Below are 17,297 nucleotides of genomic sequence, written 5' to 3' on the forward strand. Positions count from 1 at the left end.
TAATCTAATAAATGGCTAATTTTACACTGGTAAATAAGGAATATGAGGGATCCACATTTAGGTTGAACTAAAACAAACAAAATTGGGTGTTACCACGTCAGGAACTGATAACAAGATCTTTCGGTTCATTTGCCAGCAGCTAAGTGAGCCTGATTCCAAAGTGTAATTAAACTGAGGTTTGAGCTCATGACTCATCCGCCTGCATGAATTTTGTTATGCATAAAGCTGTGCGATGGCAGTAGAGAGCTGCTGGCTTTTGGTAATTATGATCCAGCAAAGGTGTAGGCAGCAGACCTGTATTTAGAATCAACCCTTTGGTTGCACAGAGCAGTTCTGCAATAAACTCGTGGTAGCTTTTAATTCTGTGGGGAATGAAAAGGGGCATTGTCGGAAAGTTTGAGAGATTGTATTGTTGTTTTGCTGTGATTGGAGGAAGGTGGTGGGATAAAAGTGGGTGCACTTAGCGGAAGTGAAGGTGCTTTTGTTGCAGAAATCTCAGAGGGACGCCTCCACAGTCCAGGGGCGATTGCAGTCGGGGAATGAACATCTGCTGCTAACTGACAGGCATCGCTTTATATAAGGAGGCTGATCACTCTGTGCTCCAGAGTGCTGTGTCAATTAAACGACAGCAGCCCAGGCAGGTGGAAAAGAGGACAGGCTCATTTCTGTGCTGCAGCAGTCTGGAGATTGGCTTCAGATTGCTGCAGGCACGGACTCTATTCAGCCAACTCTCACTTTGACTGGCTCAATCACCCATACACAGCAGGTGGGTGGATAAGAGAAAGATTTCAGCCATATCAATACCATGTCGTCTTCAAAGTGTGCAGCGCTCAAACATGATGAAATAGGTGGGGTACTCTGGGCTGTTTTGAGAATTCTCCACAGCAGTTTTAAATAACAGACTGAAATCTGAGCAGGAAAGGCCACCTGTGATGAAAACATATTTGTTTTCTGGAAAAATAAAGTGTGCATTCCTCTAGAGCATGAAGACCGTGTCCTCCTATAGCTCAGATGCCTCTGTTACACTGTTGAAATTGCTGTCTATCCAGAGTCACGAAATATATTATTTGACCCCCTACAGATATTTTCTATTTTGCTGTGACCTTCAAACAAAGTTAGCTGTAAAAGTAATCACACCCTGCTGCCACAACATTTCTTTGGTTTCAGGTCCAGGCTTATGCTAGGCCTCTCTAAATCGTTAATTTTATTCCTTTGAGACATTCAGAGGTGGACTAATTCTTGCATTTGTGCTTGGGCTTCACCTCATAGACTGATTGAATGATGTTCTGCTTTTCTGTCACAGAGCAGCATTTATTTTTTTCCTCAGTTGTGGCAAGATGCACTGGCCCTGAAATAGCAACGCATCCCTACACTATAACACTTCTACACACACAAGGGATTCGTGTCTCCTCCAGGGATCAAACCGGGGATCTTTCACTGGTTAGGCTTCTCCACTTGTAGAAATTCCCCTCAATGAAGATCCATGAAGTCCAGGAGCCGTAGAAATAGCTTTGTATTATGCACAGGTATGATGCAGTGTTCGGGTTTGACTCTCAGAAGAGCATTTTTTGGTGCAGATTCCAGCAGACAGTAAGTGTTTAAAAGAACTTATAGCCTCCGTTCTCCTCAAGCAGACTCTTTTAAAGTTTGGAGCCCTGTTCTCCTATAAACTTCAGTACTCACAATGTGACACTGATGACTCCGCTGTGAACCCCGAGGAATGAGGAGGGACATCTGCCACTTTTAAGCTGCCCCATACTCAGAGCATGCTGCTTCTACCAACTTTTTAAATAAGATTTTTTTTTTTCTTTGAAGCTGAGTGTGCCGTGAAAGTTAGTGCTCCAGGAATCTTGCCTCTCTGAGAAACAGTATACTGAAAGTTTCCTGTTATGTGTGAGCCAGAAGTTGTGGCTCATTTTGATCATTAGCATGCAGAACGGAGATAATTTCATGGAAATATTTATGGATGAATAATTGTGGCTGATGAGTTTTGTGAACTTCAGCCATTGGGAAATAGGGAAGATGAATATACATGAAAATTAAAGTAATGATGTTGGGAGAAGGGAGAGAGAGCCACTGACTGCACACACAGAAGCACTAGCTTGTATAGTGATGAGTTAATTTAAGTGAAGCATTAATTAATAATTTCTATAGTGGATAGGTGGTTTGGACAGAGAGTGCATGGGGCAGGCTAATCTCCCGAAGGCTCTCTGACTTTCCCAGCATGAGAAAGAGACTAGGAGGAAAGGAAGGTACAGCTGAGGCTTTCTCTCCACCTCTCCATCCTTGGGTGAAAGAATCATGTTTGTTATGCGCTGTCCTGTGTCTGATGCCCATTAAGTAAAACGAGTCACACATAAAAGTTTAAAGTTTTGTTTGCATTATTTCACCCTTTAAGATTGGATTGCACTTTAGAAGAAAAAGCAGTAATTTAATGTTATTCTTAAAATGCAATTAGAGCTTGCAGTGTGAAACATTAAATGCAACTTATGTCCTCTATGTAAACAAGGCCACATGATCGAGGCTAATGATAGGGCTGTAATGACTGAAATTACATCTCATAGAAAAGCATTACCTTCTGGTTTTGTGACTTATTTAGGTTCCATCTTCAGCCCTGTGCATGTCTCTGAGAGGAAAGTCAGATGGCACTTTTAATGAGATCTGCTTGCTTTCATGTAAATTGTCCTCTAGGGATGGCATGGTTATTATTCTGTAATGGAAGCGGCCGTGTAGGAAATTTAGAGAAGACAGTAGCTGAAAAGCTATAGAGACATCATATGTGGGCTTTTAATATAAACCAAGGCCATGGATGAATTTGAATAATGCGAGTGGTAAATCAGTGGTGGAAATTTTCATCTTCAGTCCGTGTGTTGTAAGTTTTGTGTCAGATCTGCTGTTAGCTTTGACCATATTTAAGCCATATCGTATTAGTGTGAGCGCTACTGTGCTGCATATCATTGCAGCTGTGATTTGGTTGTAGATAATATCCAGACGTCCTTAATGCCCTTCATGCTCTTCTGGTGACCATTTGCAGTGTGAAGGCTGTGAGTTAGTTCAGCACCACTGAGGGATTAGCATTGTCCTATCATGCCCAGCACTGTTTAATGCCTGGAGGAACAATTTCATTGTATAGCACTTTCTGCATTTTACACCACATTTCTATGTTTGGTGGTGTTTTCTTTTAGTCTCTAAACGATGTGCCAGTGTGGTCAAATTAGCGAAGATGTTTTCTTTGCTTGTGCTCCATCTAAAGTTCCAGCTGAACTCTCAGGACCACCATACAAAAAAGGTTTAAACACTCCCCAACACCAGACTATTATGTATCAAATCTTTTTTACTATTCCTGACAGTACTATTGACAAAAAAGCCAAATCTGGGAAAACCAGTCACATGCTGCATGCGGCTTCTACGATCGTGTTCCTGCCGTGCTGAAGAGATTAAAGAGACAATTAAAGACGATCTAGAATTAATAATCCTGCACGATCAGTTTCATGTTTGTGCGGCCGGATCTTTTCTGCTCGGCGCATTGAAGATGTGTTGTGGTGTTCACTGTTCTGACAGGCAGGGACTGACTCAGGCACACAGCCCGGAGCCCGCCTGCGGTCACCTGCCGCTGACCCTGCTAATCACATCAGAAGCACTCCTATGCGAATCATTTCTGCCTGCACATGGCAACACAGTGGACTTTGTAGTTGGAACGAACTTAAGCCTTCTGTTACAGTCAAGGAGAGGTTTTTTTTTTTTATAAGCACGGTTTGATCCCCGAGGAGCAAAAGGAGGGAAACTATTCCAAGCTTTGATCTGAGGTCGAGTTTGTATTCCTCCAGATTGTCAACTCACAGCTGAACTGTGCGCCAGGATGAGCCCAGATGTCACCCTTATAGACAGCATCTCTTTCTTCCTCTGAAGTGACACTCGGTATTTTCTCCGTGTTGAAAACGGGATAGCGGTGGTTTATTTCTGTCACACTCTGTCTTTGACATTGCTAAGGATGTCTCTCCACCAGAGGCCAAGGATTTTTAGCTGCCTTCTCATTTCACCTTGCTCTGTATGTCTCTCATGTCACTCATTAATTCATAGTTTGTTGTTGTTGTTGTTGCTGTCAGATGTTGTATTGTGTTAAATCTTTGCTAAACATGATTCATAAAGTCTTGCTCTTAGACGCACACATGAACGTGGGATTTTTTTGCAGAGTTCTGCATCTGAGAGGAGAGATGTTTGTAGTTCCAAATCCTATCTCTGGAATTCTTCAGCTGCATCAAACAGCCTCCTGCAGTCATTCCCCCCCTCCTCTGCCTTCGCCCTCTCTTTCTCCCCAATAGAGTCTCTCTGGTCTTCAGTCAAAATCCACACTCTTATTCTCGCTTCCAAATCGACAACAGAAAAGTGAGTGAGGTACTTCACAGAAATGTTCACTCAAGCCCCATTCCTTTTTAATAAAGGCAGCTGAACAGTGGGCTGTATATGGCCATGAAATAACCAAATCAGCGAGGCTGCTTTATGAACTTTGGTATGCAGCAGTGAATAAGAAGTGACATGTGTCCAAACTTAAGATTCAGAAAACAAAGCAAGGCCACTGTGCACACCTGCCTCTGGCTTCTATTCTATAATCATTCCTCAAACCTCTGCTTCTCATTTTGTATGCATTTTCCATCCACTATGACAAAAAAAAAAAAAAAAAGTAAAATGGGAAAAAAAAAATAAGTTGAGGTTGCTTGTTTCCTGGCATCCAACAGCAAACCAACGTGCCTGGAATCAAGACAGCTGACCTTGGGCAAGCTGAACACATCCTCTGGGTGCCAAAGTGCTAAAACAAAACAGAAGCTTCCAGCCAAGGGGCAGATTATTTTGGAAGGAGGAAAGGCGCGCGTGTGTGTGTGTGTTTGTGTGTGTGTGTTCTTACTTATGTGCACAAAAAAATGTATCCAGAAGGAGACAGCCACCCAGGGTGGGTTATTTTTTCAGCTACTCTCTGCCACTCTCCGTCAAGGTCAGGCCCCCTGTTACTGCCACCCTATAATCATGGCTGAGTTGCATCCAGCGCTGAGTGAGATCCAATCATTGGTGCCTTTGTGGACAACATATGGTGACCTGGCATGCTATGAGAGAGGAGCGATGGGTTAGAGAGGGAGAGAGTGTTGGCTTTTATAGAGAAAAGTGGCTCCAAGGAGACCAGTACCACCTCTCAGCATTTTTTTTTCTCTTGTACCCACTGAGATGGAAAGTACTTAAACAACCCTGAGATTTTCAAAGACACAACAGAAACTGAAGCATACTGTTGACTTTCCATGTTGTTCCTATTGAATTACAAAGTCAGCCCCATTAACCTGTCAATAGATTAAGATAAGACAGTCATATAAGTAATGAAGGTAGCAGAAGATGGATGTAAAAGGGTTTCTGGCATGAAGCTGGATTGTTGTAGAGATCAGTAACTCACCAGTGCTAACATACATTTTAAGCCCCTTACTGATTTGATGTCAGTGCTATGGGTGACATACAAATACATATTAGCTGAAAAAGAAATATTTTGTAGATACTTTCAGCTGTGGGCTATACCATCCAGTCACTATAGTAGCCAATATTCATTTTGAACCTAAAAGAATATTGATCAGACCCCCCCCCCCCCCCCAAAAAAAAAAACCCTTTTGATTCTGTTTATTTTTCTCTCTCATTGTAATATAGTGGTTATCTGCAATATTTACATAAAGAAGTCTCTCAAGATTAAATGTAGTGTACAGATGGCCATACATATGCTCTGTGTTCAGAGAGCTCTGGTGTAGCCTGAATACAAACTGCAAAAATGTTCCTATAGTCAGATATAGAAAACATATTGCATAAAGAAGGAGCTGCACATTTCCCACCAGCTTTGATGGAACCAATCCATAAGTGGGAAAAAATAACACAGGCAGTGAAAAAAGTACTCAGGTTTTGATCACATATATATATATATATATATATATATATATATATATATATATATATATATATATATATATATATATATATATATATATATATATATATATATATATATGTGTGTGTGTGTGTGTGTGTGTGTGTGTGTGTGTGTGTGTGTGTGTATGTGTGTGTGTGTGTGTTTGTGTGTGTTTGTGTGGATGTATGTTAATGGCCTGTTGCAAAGGTTAATTTCTCTGAAGTTATTGGTTTGTACAGAGAAATTGAATGCAAGGACATAGAGCTTTAACATGGGCATCGCAGTTGCCTGCCTGTGAGCCTGGAAGCCCCCCCCACCTGCTGTACAAACCTTCTGTTTGGGAGGGGCCACCAATGAAGAAAGTTGGCTGAGCTAAAGCATCTTGTTTTAGTCAGTGGATAAACTGAAAGACTGCAGAACGTATAAGACAGGAACAGGATTATTTTGAACTGTGAATTATACAAAACAACTGTAATAGAGTCTAATGATAAAAATATGGAAATGGAAATGTATTATCAGTCCCCTTTAACTACATTTTTAGAAAATCTGCCAATGAATATGCATTTTAGTCTGTGCTGCAACTGAAATGCACATTCAGCTGCTGGGCACACTTTTAATAATGGAAAATCAGATGGATATATATGGCATTTATGTGTTTGTTATGTATTCATTTCAGGAAGGTTACAGTGTCCTCATCACTCTGTTCTTTTTAAATCTATCTAGTAACAAGTGACATTTAAGTCACATGCAAATAGGGTTAAAAAATTACAGTGTGCTTTAAAATTCAAGCCTGTAGTATCAGTGCAAAGCTGGGACCTGTTTCATTTATTCCAGTGATGAATTGTCATGCTTTCTGGTTTAGTTTCTCCCAGTTTGGAAAACCCCTGAAGTTTGTATACTATCACCTACAATCTATTCAAAAAGGCAGACAGGCAAAATAATGAAATATCCCAATAGTTTGCAGCTCAAAGGGGCTGCAGAGTGTGCTACATATAATCAAAAGTTCCCCTTGGAAAAAAATAAGCCTCACTTCCATCTAAGTCTGGCCAGTATCCTCTCTAATGTCTCATTAGTCTAATGTAACATTAGATCCCTAATGAGAATGAGATTTTTTTTTTTTTCACTGTGTGGCCACAGTGAATGTTATCCTTATTAATTGAGCTTTAAGTGCGTGATCCATCCACTGCATGTATTGGATGAGTCAGCCTCGCATGGGCTGCCAGCGACCGTTTAATTGAGAGATCATGATGCTTGCATGGAAATTATGGCAACCCTTCAGCATTTAGTAAAGAGCGGCACCTTGCACAGCAGCCGTGTCTGGATATTGTTTTCCGCTGTGGGCTTGTTTTGTTGTATGAAGCATGATGTCAGCAGAAGACAGGGCGCAGTGCAGACGCGGCAAAGGCCTCCCCAGCCGCAGTATCCAATCAAGCAGACAGCACAGGAAAAACCACGGGCAGAGGTTAAGAGCAAGCAACTGGAGCCATCTTCCTTCACTTGGTAAAGAAATGGCACAAGCTAGTGGCTGTTTCATTTCTCTGTGTCGCAGACTCTGAAGCGGAATATTGAATGTCCAAGTGTGTATTATCTGTTTGTGATTTGAAATAATTGATGGTGACACTTTGCGCTTGTGGCTAAACAACTTCACTTAGCATATGACTAATTACAGACAGTGTTTGTCGGGATGTGACAGTCTTATACGCCCTTGCAATAATAGCCGAAGAGGCTGGTGCCAGCATTAATACAGCAGCTTGAGATAACCTTCAGTCCCTGCAGAGGACTCGCACGCAATTAGCTGTGTGCTCTGCTGCCTTATCAGCTCACTGACAAGTCTCCCTTTCTGCTCTCACTTTTTTTTTAAGCACACAATTAAATAATTTAATTGTTTTAACTTGAGAGAAAACAGATTCTCCGCCCCTCCTATCTCCCGCGAACAAAAGGAATGATGCGTTAGTATAATGAGGTGGCTCGATATACAGCACAGTTTAACATAATGACAGATGTGGGCCAAGCGCCACATCTGGTGGAGAATTTAATTTGGAATGGGAGGGTCCTTTTGCTCTGATTTTCCAGTGTTATCATTTCATTTAAACTTGTTGCAGCTAAGCCTGCCTTTAATGTTGGGATGGGTGCATGTGGTGACATTTCTCACGCAGTGCATTCTTTCTAATGGTCAGCACGGTTTGATTTGTCTGGGTGCAAAAAGAATTCCAATCCTACAAGAAAATAATTTGTCACTCACTTGATTTATGACCTCAGTAAACAATTTCCTGACACATTTATGGTCCCAATCGCTAGTTTCAAGTCCTATTAAATACCACGTAATGTCCATTTTGTAATTTGTGGTCCCATTTAGCATCAAATACATAATAAAACTTTAGGGTGGGCCTACCTTGTGATTAATGACCAGCCTACAAGCGTGCAGTGTCCCGGTGTCTTCGTTACATCTGCTTTCAAAACACAAAGATGGTGATCCTTCAGCTCAAGGCTTTCACAACAGGACCTCACTAACCAACAGGCAATGTCATAGTGGCATCATCTTTTACATGCGGTCTACAGCACAAACCCTATCCTTAGTGCTCCCCTCTGACTGGAAGGGCCAGACATGAGCAACACAGCCTAAAGGTAAAGGCAGAGTTTTGCACACCCATGGCTACATCCTGTTCATGCTAATTTTTCAAGTAATCCACATTCACACACAGTGTCATCACTTCTGAGCTGCACACTCTTGCCTTTTTTTTGGAGTACTCCCCTAAGTGCATCTCCAAAGCCACAGTTCCCACAATCCCTCTCTCTGCATAGCCAAAGAGCTATGCAAATGAACATAAATGCCACAAAAGCCCTGACCAGCTGGCCGCATTAAACAAGCATTTCTGAAGCATTATGTTTTGCTGCAATAGTGTTCTCTTTAAAGATTGATAAGATAATGTTACTGTTTTTGTAAAAAAAAAAAAAATTGTCATGTTTTTGATCTAAAATATGGAGATTTTTTTGTGCTGAAAACATTTAATTTATCTTTTTTGTCTAATTATTAAGTTCCTAAAATTTCATATTTCAAAAGTGCAGATGGTTAAATCTGTATGATGTATGAATGTAAATTACTCTCTGTAACCACACAAATGCATACACATTAAGTTATGTTTCATTTCACTTCTCTGTTGTTCAGAGAATGATTCATACACCACATATTCCTGCCTTTCTTTGCTGCGTGTGTGTTGCTCCCATCTACCTGAATGTCATTTTAAAGACCCTCTTTAAAGGCGAGAGCTTTTCTTCTCACAATCTTCTGCAGGCGAGCGTGTGCAGATGAGAGATTACTGTCATGGAATATCAAGCGCTGATTTACTGTATAATAGATTCAGAGATGATGCCTCCTGCTGTCCTGCCACCTGTTCTGTCAGCCGAGAGCCGTGTCACCACGCACACATCCACGGCTCGTTTACCAGCGCACAGCACTTCAGAACACAAGCACATCCCTATTAACCAGTCAAAGACTACCACAAGCAGCTCAAATGCACAGAAGCCCCTGACGGCACAGCATTAGCTTGTTCACGCACTCTCCGTGATTAGATAAAAGGAAAGGGAATGGGTTGCGACTGTGGTTCTGAGGGTCCGTCCATCCAGCTTCAGCATCAAGCTGTCTTGAGTCCTCCATGTGTGGCAGTGATGAAGTGCCTCAGCCGGTCTGCTCTGGCTCTGTGGTGAAAAATGAAGTCATTAGCTGTAGAGGGAGAGGAGCTGAGGCTCGTGGGCATGCTATAAGCCCTTCCACTCTTCCCGTGCGTTCAGCACTGGCCTTAAAAGAACAGTCCATCTTAATCAGAGTCCAGTCCACACAGCACTTGCACCAGATGCTTTTTTATTCACAAAATGACAATCTCATCATTTCATGGGTAAATGAGTCAGAAAGAGAAAGGGTAAGAAAGTCAAAATCAATGCATTCTTTTTCTTTTCACAGTCTCCTTTGTTTCTGCGTCTTTAAGCTGTTTACCGTCCTCCACTCCCATCCTTCTGTCCCTCTCATGCTATATGCATTGTTTATGACCTTTACAATTTACAGCTTTAGTTTGCTTCACTAGATAAGAGTTTAGAGGAGGAAACACTGTCTCTCCTAACCTGCCTTTGGGCACTACTTGGCTGTTGACTCATAGAGCTGAAGTTACTGCCAGTGCTGTCTCCGGCCGTGCATGTCTATACATACCCAAGATCCAAATTTTGTGTGCGTGTGTGTGTGTGTGTGCGTGTGTGTGTGAATGTTTGCAAAGCGTACTGTGCAGCTCCAGCAGAAACACTGCAGCCTGTCCAAAGTTATTGACATCAAATAAAGTGCTCACCTTCCAGTTTCAGAATGCTTGTGGCTGGTCCAGATAGGGTAATGAAATAACAAAATTTAGAGATGTATATGGGGGAAAGATTGGCAGTCATTTGGCAGCTTTGTGGTTGTCAAAGAGGACCTGGGTACAAAATGTTCTTTGATGGGGTTTTTTACTAAATGTATAAAGATTACACCCAGTGAAGTAATAAAATGAGAACAAATTCCCAAATGGGGAAAGATTTGACATTAAATCATTAACATGAAATGAGACTCCGGTGTCAAGCTGACATCCCCTTTCTCGGCTGACCTTTTGTCTCTTCATTCTCTGTCTCAACAGATTCAGTAATCATGTACGATGCAACGAGGGTGCCGTCTCCTAAAGATGGTGCAAACGGGTTGGCCCAGCCAGTGGTCCCCGGAGCAGAAGCGGGAACAGCTGCAGGATCCGGAGGGCCAACTGCAACTGCGGTGCTACAAGCTAAAACTGAAGAGGGGCAGCCAGGTACAGAGGAGGAGGAGGAGGACGAGGAGGAGGAGGAGGAGCCCAAAGCAGAGCCTGCCCTGGTGAAAAAGCCACACAGAGAGATTTTGGACCATGAGAGGAAGAGGAGAGTGGAGCTCAAATGTATGGAGCTCCAGGAAATGATGGAGGAGCAGGGGTAAGTAGGGGTTTTACACTTTAAAGCTACAATAGTAATAAAATATTTTGAAGTGGTTACAGTTTTATACATTAATCTAATGATTGATTTTATTTGTAATTTAATTTGTTTAGAGGCTTTTTTTTTTACGTTAGTTGAAGAGGCGAGTGAGTTTCTATGCTCATAGTAACAGACTGAACTGAACACTGAATTAATTTTTCAGCAGCACAAATTACTTTAAGATACACAAAACAGAACATAGAAATAAGCTTAAGCTTACACTTGACTACTTAGTTATGCACGTGTAACATGAGTGAAATGAGAGTTCTTTTGCAGCCTGCCGAGGCAACTAGATTGATTAAACTAGACAGGGAGCTGTTCTTCGAAACTTAGAATGCCTTAAGCATTTAAGTATGATACTGAAATCACTTACAATAAAAAAAATAACTAAAGCAAACCTAATCAGAGAGAAGTTTAACAGCTTGCTCTTTTAATTTGCATTTGGCTTCTTGTGTGCAGTTGAGCCAATTAGTAAAAAATTCTCCAAGGAAGCCATGTGTTGAAGTGAAAGTAAAATATCACCTGCAGAACAGTTACAGTTTCAGTGGTAAGGCTCAACTTTTACTTTGAAGGCAAAAAGTCTCCATTTCCAGGTTGCACTGTGTTTTTTTCAACTTTCAATACTGCTCAGTGGTCAGTTAGCAGTGCTTATTGACAAGTTGCCGTCTTCCATGCGAACTACAGGCAACCGTGGCAATCACCTTGTGAGCAAAGCAATCAAAATGACGTTTTTGGTGAACCACAGCAACAGCCACTCGTCGAGAAATACATGTTTTCCCTACCAACCGGTGGTTACCATGCAGTCACCACCTTGTCTCTAGGTGTGTGTGTGGCCGTCATGTCATGGAGTTATCCGAAGGGAGAATCTTATATTGTATTTTCAGTTCGGCAGATGGTTTTCTTGGAGAATTTTCTTTCTAATGGCTGAACTGCACAACAGATAAGCCAAATTAAAATTAAAAGAGCAAGACTGGAGATTGCCTGGGGTTTGCCAAGGAGTCCCTAGGCCTGTGTGGCTGAAGGCTTACCAATTGAATCTAGCATGTAAGTCGATGGATTGCTCCAAGTTTTTTGGTAATCAGCGCCCTTCATGTTGAAGCATTTCTTTATTATTTCTGCCACAGTAGTTTTCTGCTTGTGTTCTTGGCCGCTGTCTTGTATTTTTTTTTTTTTAACTTTTTTCCCCCCAAGTACTTTAATTTGACTACAGCCACCCCTGCATCCATCATGCTGGCAGCAGTTTGCAATGCGGGCTCTATCTTCTGACTCTTGAGATGCATTTTCGTCAGTTAAACTCACAAAAGAACGGCAGCTGGTAGTCTCATAGAGCATCTCGGCTATAGATTCAGCTGAATGAAAGGTTTTGTTAAATATGATACACGTGTATTCAAACTTCAGTCCAATCTGAAACACTTACGTGGGTAAGTCTAACAGAAGAAAGAGAGTTACAGTACACCCGGGTTTTTGATGTGAACTGACATCACCGTTTTTTCAGAGAAACCGTAGTTGTTTATCTGTTTTTCACAATGCAGTTATTGGGGTGCCGGTTGGAGTGCAAGCCATAAAAGCTTGTGTAGCAGAGAGCCTGACATTGACAGGTATGTACCTGTAGGGGTGCTGAGTTCACAAGCTGCACCAGAACATTGCATTCAGAAACCGTAACCTGCCAAAAGTAATTTCCATCAGAATATCAAGAGGATGAAAAAGAAAAAACAATTCTCTCTGAGAGAGTAGAGTAAACTTTAGGAGCTGTGTTTTTGTGAGGAAATGGTGCATAGCAGCTGTGTTTTGAATACTTTTATCAGCATGATTTGGAAATGTCATCAGTCATGCTGATCTGTCATAACACAATTGAATTATATTGTTTTATTCTCATTTTTTTTTAAAAGGGCATTATTGTGAGACACTGTGAATTAAACTACAGTCCTCCTGTAGGAGGCTGCTCTGATCCTGAAGATAACTGTTTCTTGGCATAAGAAGGATTCAGTATCAGGTGAAGGACACTACAGGGGCTATTTGGCAAAGATCTGGGTGCTTCCTGATTGGCCAGGTGCCCCAGTTAACATAACTGGCAGTGTTCACAATTAGCAGGCAGTGAAGAATCATGTCTTTGTCAATGCTTTAAGGGTTCTTGCTTTCTGGTTGGGTGCCTGTGGATACGCAAGGAGGTATTGAAGGTCCTTGTCACGGGTGTCAGAGGATTTTTACTCTGTCCCCACGTCAATAGCGAGAGTAAGTTAGTTAGTGAGGTAATCATGCATGTATAGAGAGACATTCAATCATCGGCGACAGCCGTTTGTGCTTCACAAACTTGTCACTGATGAGCACTTGAATTTTATTCTCATTATAAGTGTTGCAGGCATAGGGACAGTCAGCTCAGAGCGCAGGACAGCCCAGCTGAGTCTGTTTCATTAGCATCCAGCACAAAGTTAGGAAGGACCATGGAAACTGTAGAGAGGCAGTCAGCCCTTATCCACAATCTCACTGCTTCTCCCTGGCGTGTTTGTTCTTGCGCACGCACGCACGCGCGCGCACACACACACACACACACACACACACACACACATACGCAGTGCACACACACACACACACACACACACTGCACACATACACACTAACCACAGCTCGCAGCCAAACTCCAGGCGAGACCATAATTAATGACGAGCTCTGTGATCCTGTGTCAGTGCAGAGAAAACTCACTTTCCTGCTGATACCTCGTGACATTTTACTCACATCACATTTGTCATTTACAGAAAGCCGGCTAATCCATGATGTATTAGGGGAGAGTGATTTAATTGAATGAAAGGCAATCTAATTAGAGAGGGATTTTTGGGGGGGTAAGTGTTGATATGAGAGGTGGCAGGCACATTTGAATGCTAGAATGAGGGACCTTTCATACTGCTGAGTATTTAGATGAATTAAATCAATGCTGTGGGTGTTTTTAAGGTGGAGCTGGATTATGCTTCCACTCGTTTTTGTACTAGTCCCTCCTTCCCTGAGCATGACTGCTGTTGTCAGCTCGTGGGGTCTCATTAAAACTCTAGGGTAATAGCATAGCCACAGCAGATTGATGTAGCTGAAAGACAGCCACTGAAGATAGACAAAGGGGGGTTGTACTCTTGCCATCTGTCAAGGTCCTCTCATCTCCTGGCCTGAAGTAGATGTAATAGGTCCTGGTTTGAGAGTGATGTAAAAGAGCCATGATGTCTACAGGAACAGTGTAGTGGCAGGCAGCAGCTTGGCTAATGATGACAGAACACAAGGAGACAAGACATCCGCGCTGACCAGCTCCACTCCACTCGTCTGACTGCACGGGCTCGGCTGGCAGAGAGTCGCACATGAAGGATGGCGACCACTCAGCTGAGTGTTAAAGCCCTGGACGGACTCAACTCATCTTGTTACGCTATAATAAAAGGAGAATCTCATTTGCCAGCTTGGCTCGGCACAGCTACCCATGCCTCTCCAATTTCTAATGTGCCTCTTTAATGAGAGAGCGTGTATGCAGGATTAAGGGATAGAGCGGGGGATGAAACACAGGGATAGAGAGGGAGAGCAATGCCAGGCATTAGACACAATTAAGATGGTGGCTAGAGTCTGTTTTCATTTGTAGTGGATTTAAGCCAGCAGACTCAGCCTCTACGTCACCCCTGAATCCTGGTTCTGACTGAGGACGCGGTGAAGGATTAGGCTTTGGGGCAGGTTGGATGGCAGCCCCCCCCCCCCCCTTCCATTCTCTAACTCTGCCAGCACATGGCAGATACTCCCCCTCCTCCCTTTACACACAGCCCCCAGCTCCTCTCCGGAGATAAAACCAGGATAAATGGTCTGTCGTGAGTGATGGCCTCACCCCGGGAGCCAATTAGACAGGCTCAGCGATTAAAGGAGTCTGTTCATTTAGCTATCCAAGGCCTGGCAGTATCTCCCATTTATTGGTGCATTGAGTGCTCCGTCACTGCAGGGGGCATTGCCTTTTCATGTATATTAGATGGGGTAGAGGTTACATACATCAGGCCATTTATATGTGGCATCTGTCTGGGAGAGCATGAGAAGCATAGTCTGTTAGAGTAGTTTGTGTAGGAGACACGACTTAAGCTCCAGGAGCATCATATCCATCTTTCACCAAAGCATATTTATGTACTGAATATATCAAACAAATGCATAGTGTGTGCTTTTAATCAGCTCTAGGTACCTGATAATAACCTGCCCCACTGGCTGATTTTGAGCTGCTCTGTATGCAAGGGTCCAGACTCTATTTCAGCGATGTTTTTCCACGCTAACTGAGGCATAATAATGGTGCATGGTTTGAACTCCTGTGGTGTCTGAGCCTTTAATGAGCTCCCTTCACTGGCTTCATTCAGTCTACATGGTCCCACCCCCTTTAAACTCAGGAACTCCACATATGCATCTGCACAATGCATGTGCACACGCATATGCTGGTAGAGGCAACAGGATAATGTCCATCCACAAAGTATGTGCTAAGGCTTCTCTATGCACCAAACTGCTGGTGCACAGCACTACTAGCCTTTTAAATAGGAGGCAAGAGATATTAGTCTCACTGGTTCACCAAGCACAAACAATACATATGCTTGGTGTATTGACAAATTAATATCTGTTTTAAAGTCAAATAGAGAGGCCTAGTTTGGCACAAACAAATAAGGAACAACATGACTAAATTTGCACATTATATGTTGATACAGGCATACAAGTGAACCAAGGCAGAACATTAAGAATTGGAAGCTGAGCTGAGAGCAAGATTGCTGCATTTTGGCTGTTTCTGCTGTGGTATTGCTTTAGCAACATCTACAGTGACACTTTTTTAATTGCAAGAGATGTGAGCAGCTGGAATCTTATTAAGAGAGCTGCTCTCAGAGCCTTTGAGGCCAGAGCAAATAACTATCTCTGCTCTGATGGAGGTTTTCCTGCAAGCCACAGCCTGCGTCATAAGACATAAGATGATAAGTGTGTCCTGGAAGACAAAAAAAATTGGATGGGAAAACATCTCGGGGTGAATGACCCATTTTATAAACTGTAACAAGGGGGCTCTCAAGGCAATAAAGAAGGGGCCTGCTACACAAAACACCCTCAAAACCTGTTGTAATAGAAAGTCTTAGAGAAGATGAGCAATCAGAAATGGCAGATTGTGCTGCTCCAGCCATTGATCTGCTTACACTGTGAGGGAGGTGAAGAGGGCAGCTTTATAAAGTGAGGAAAAAGGTGTACTTGTTCTTTGCTGCCCATTCTGTCTGGCCTATGTAGAATCTGTTATCTAACAGAAAAAAATTTATGGCTGCAGAGAGCATCAATTGAAAAGCCTCTCCACTTGAGAGTTAAACCATTTCACTGTGGCACTGTATAGGTCATTTTAATTCTGCCCCCAAAATAGAAATGTGGGGGTGTTCAGGTTTGGCTTCCCATGTTCCCAGAGCCATTCAATCTTACTAACTACACTGGCATCACTTTTTTTTTCTGTACCTTTGCATCAGGATTGATGGCTGCAGAGTTTCATAGGCATATAGCAGCACCTAGGGACGACTTGCAGAGAAAAGCTCTTCAGATATCAAAGGCAAGAGACATTGCCAGCAGTCCGTATGAGCACACGCACACTCCACGCAAAGGCACTCCTCATCAAATCGATGACTATCAGCGTGAGGATGGTCTAGGGGCCACAACTATTCATTTTCCAGGAACGTGAGTTAATGGGGGAAATCTGTAAGTGCTTGGAGCTGTCTAATCACTCTAATCAAGTTCTTTAATCGTGGTGATTTTTCATTGCTGGGTGGCAGGGAGGCCCCTCACTCTGATCGATGTTCCCTGTCTCTCTCCACCCAAATCACTGGAACTTTGCATGCCGTAGGCAATGGGCCTGCGCTAAATAGCCTTCATTGGATCCACCTCACTAACTGGCTTCTGGACAGCCCCACCTCCTACTCATATATACACAGAAATGAAAATACACAAGCGACATGCTCAGTTAAACAGTTATTTGAATTCAGTGTTGCTCGGTCTGGCTGGGAGTGACCGCTCCAATCAGCCCCCGCTCAGCACTGTGTCAGAACAGATGGTGCATCAGGCAGAAATCAGCTGTACCTTTACAGCTGCAAGAAGGGCTAACTGTGTGTGCAGAGGAGGAATTTGTTGTTTCAGTCCACGTATTCTAAAAGCTTCTGACAAATATCCAGTATGTGGCCGTTTACACAGATTGATCTGAGCTCACTATGGATTTTTGCCTAATGTCTCTTGAAATGTAGCACAGAAGTTTGGCAATCATGAAAGGAGAAGTTTTTAACTTCTTTCTTTAGATCCCCACCACTCTGTAGTTTCCAGCAGGCATTCAGGTGCTGTGGGAGAT

At 42.7% G+C, this 17,297-nt stretch overlaps 1 protein-coding gene across 1 annotated transcript in view; it reads left to right on the forward strand.

Moving 5' to 3' along the window:
• The window catches only part of srrm3 (serine/arginine repetitive matrix 3), an 89,868-nt gene that overhangs the window by 35,660 nt on the left and 36,911 nt on the right, over positions 1–17,297 (forward strand). Inside the window, 1 exon segment of the mRNA XM_030745516.1 lies at positions 10,588–10,909. Within this exon segment, the coding sequence (XP_030601376.1) occupies positions 10,599–10,909 (311 nt within the window). The 5' untranslated portion in view covers positions 10,588–10,598.

Source organism: Archocentrus centrarchus, chromosome 14, assembly GCF_007364275.1.
Source record: "Archocentrus centrarchus isolate MPI-CPG fArcCen1 chromosome 14, fArcCen1, whole genome shotgun sequence".
NCBI classification, from domain to species: Eukaryota; Metazoa; Chordata; class Actinopteri; order Cichliformes; family Cichlidae; genus Archocentrus; species Archocentrus centrarchus.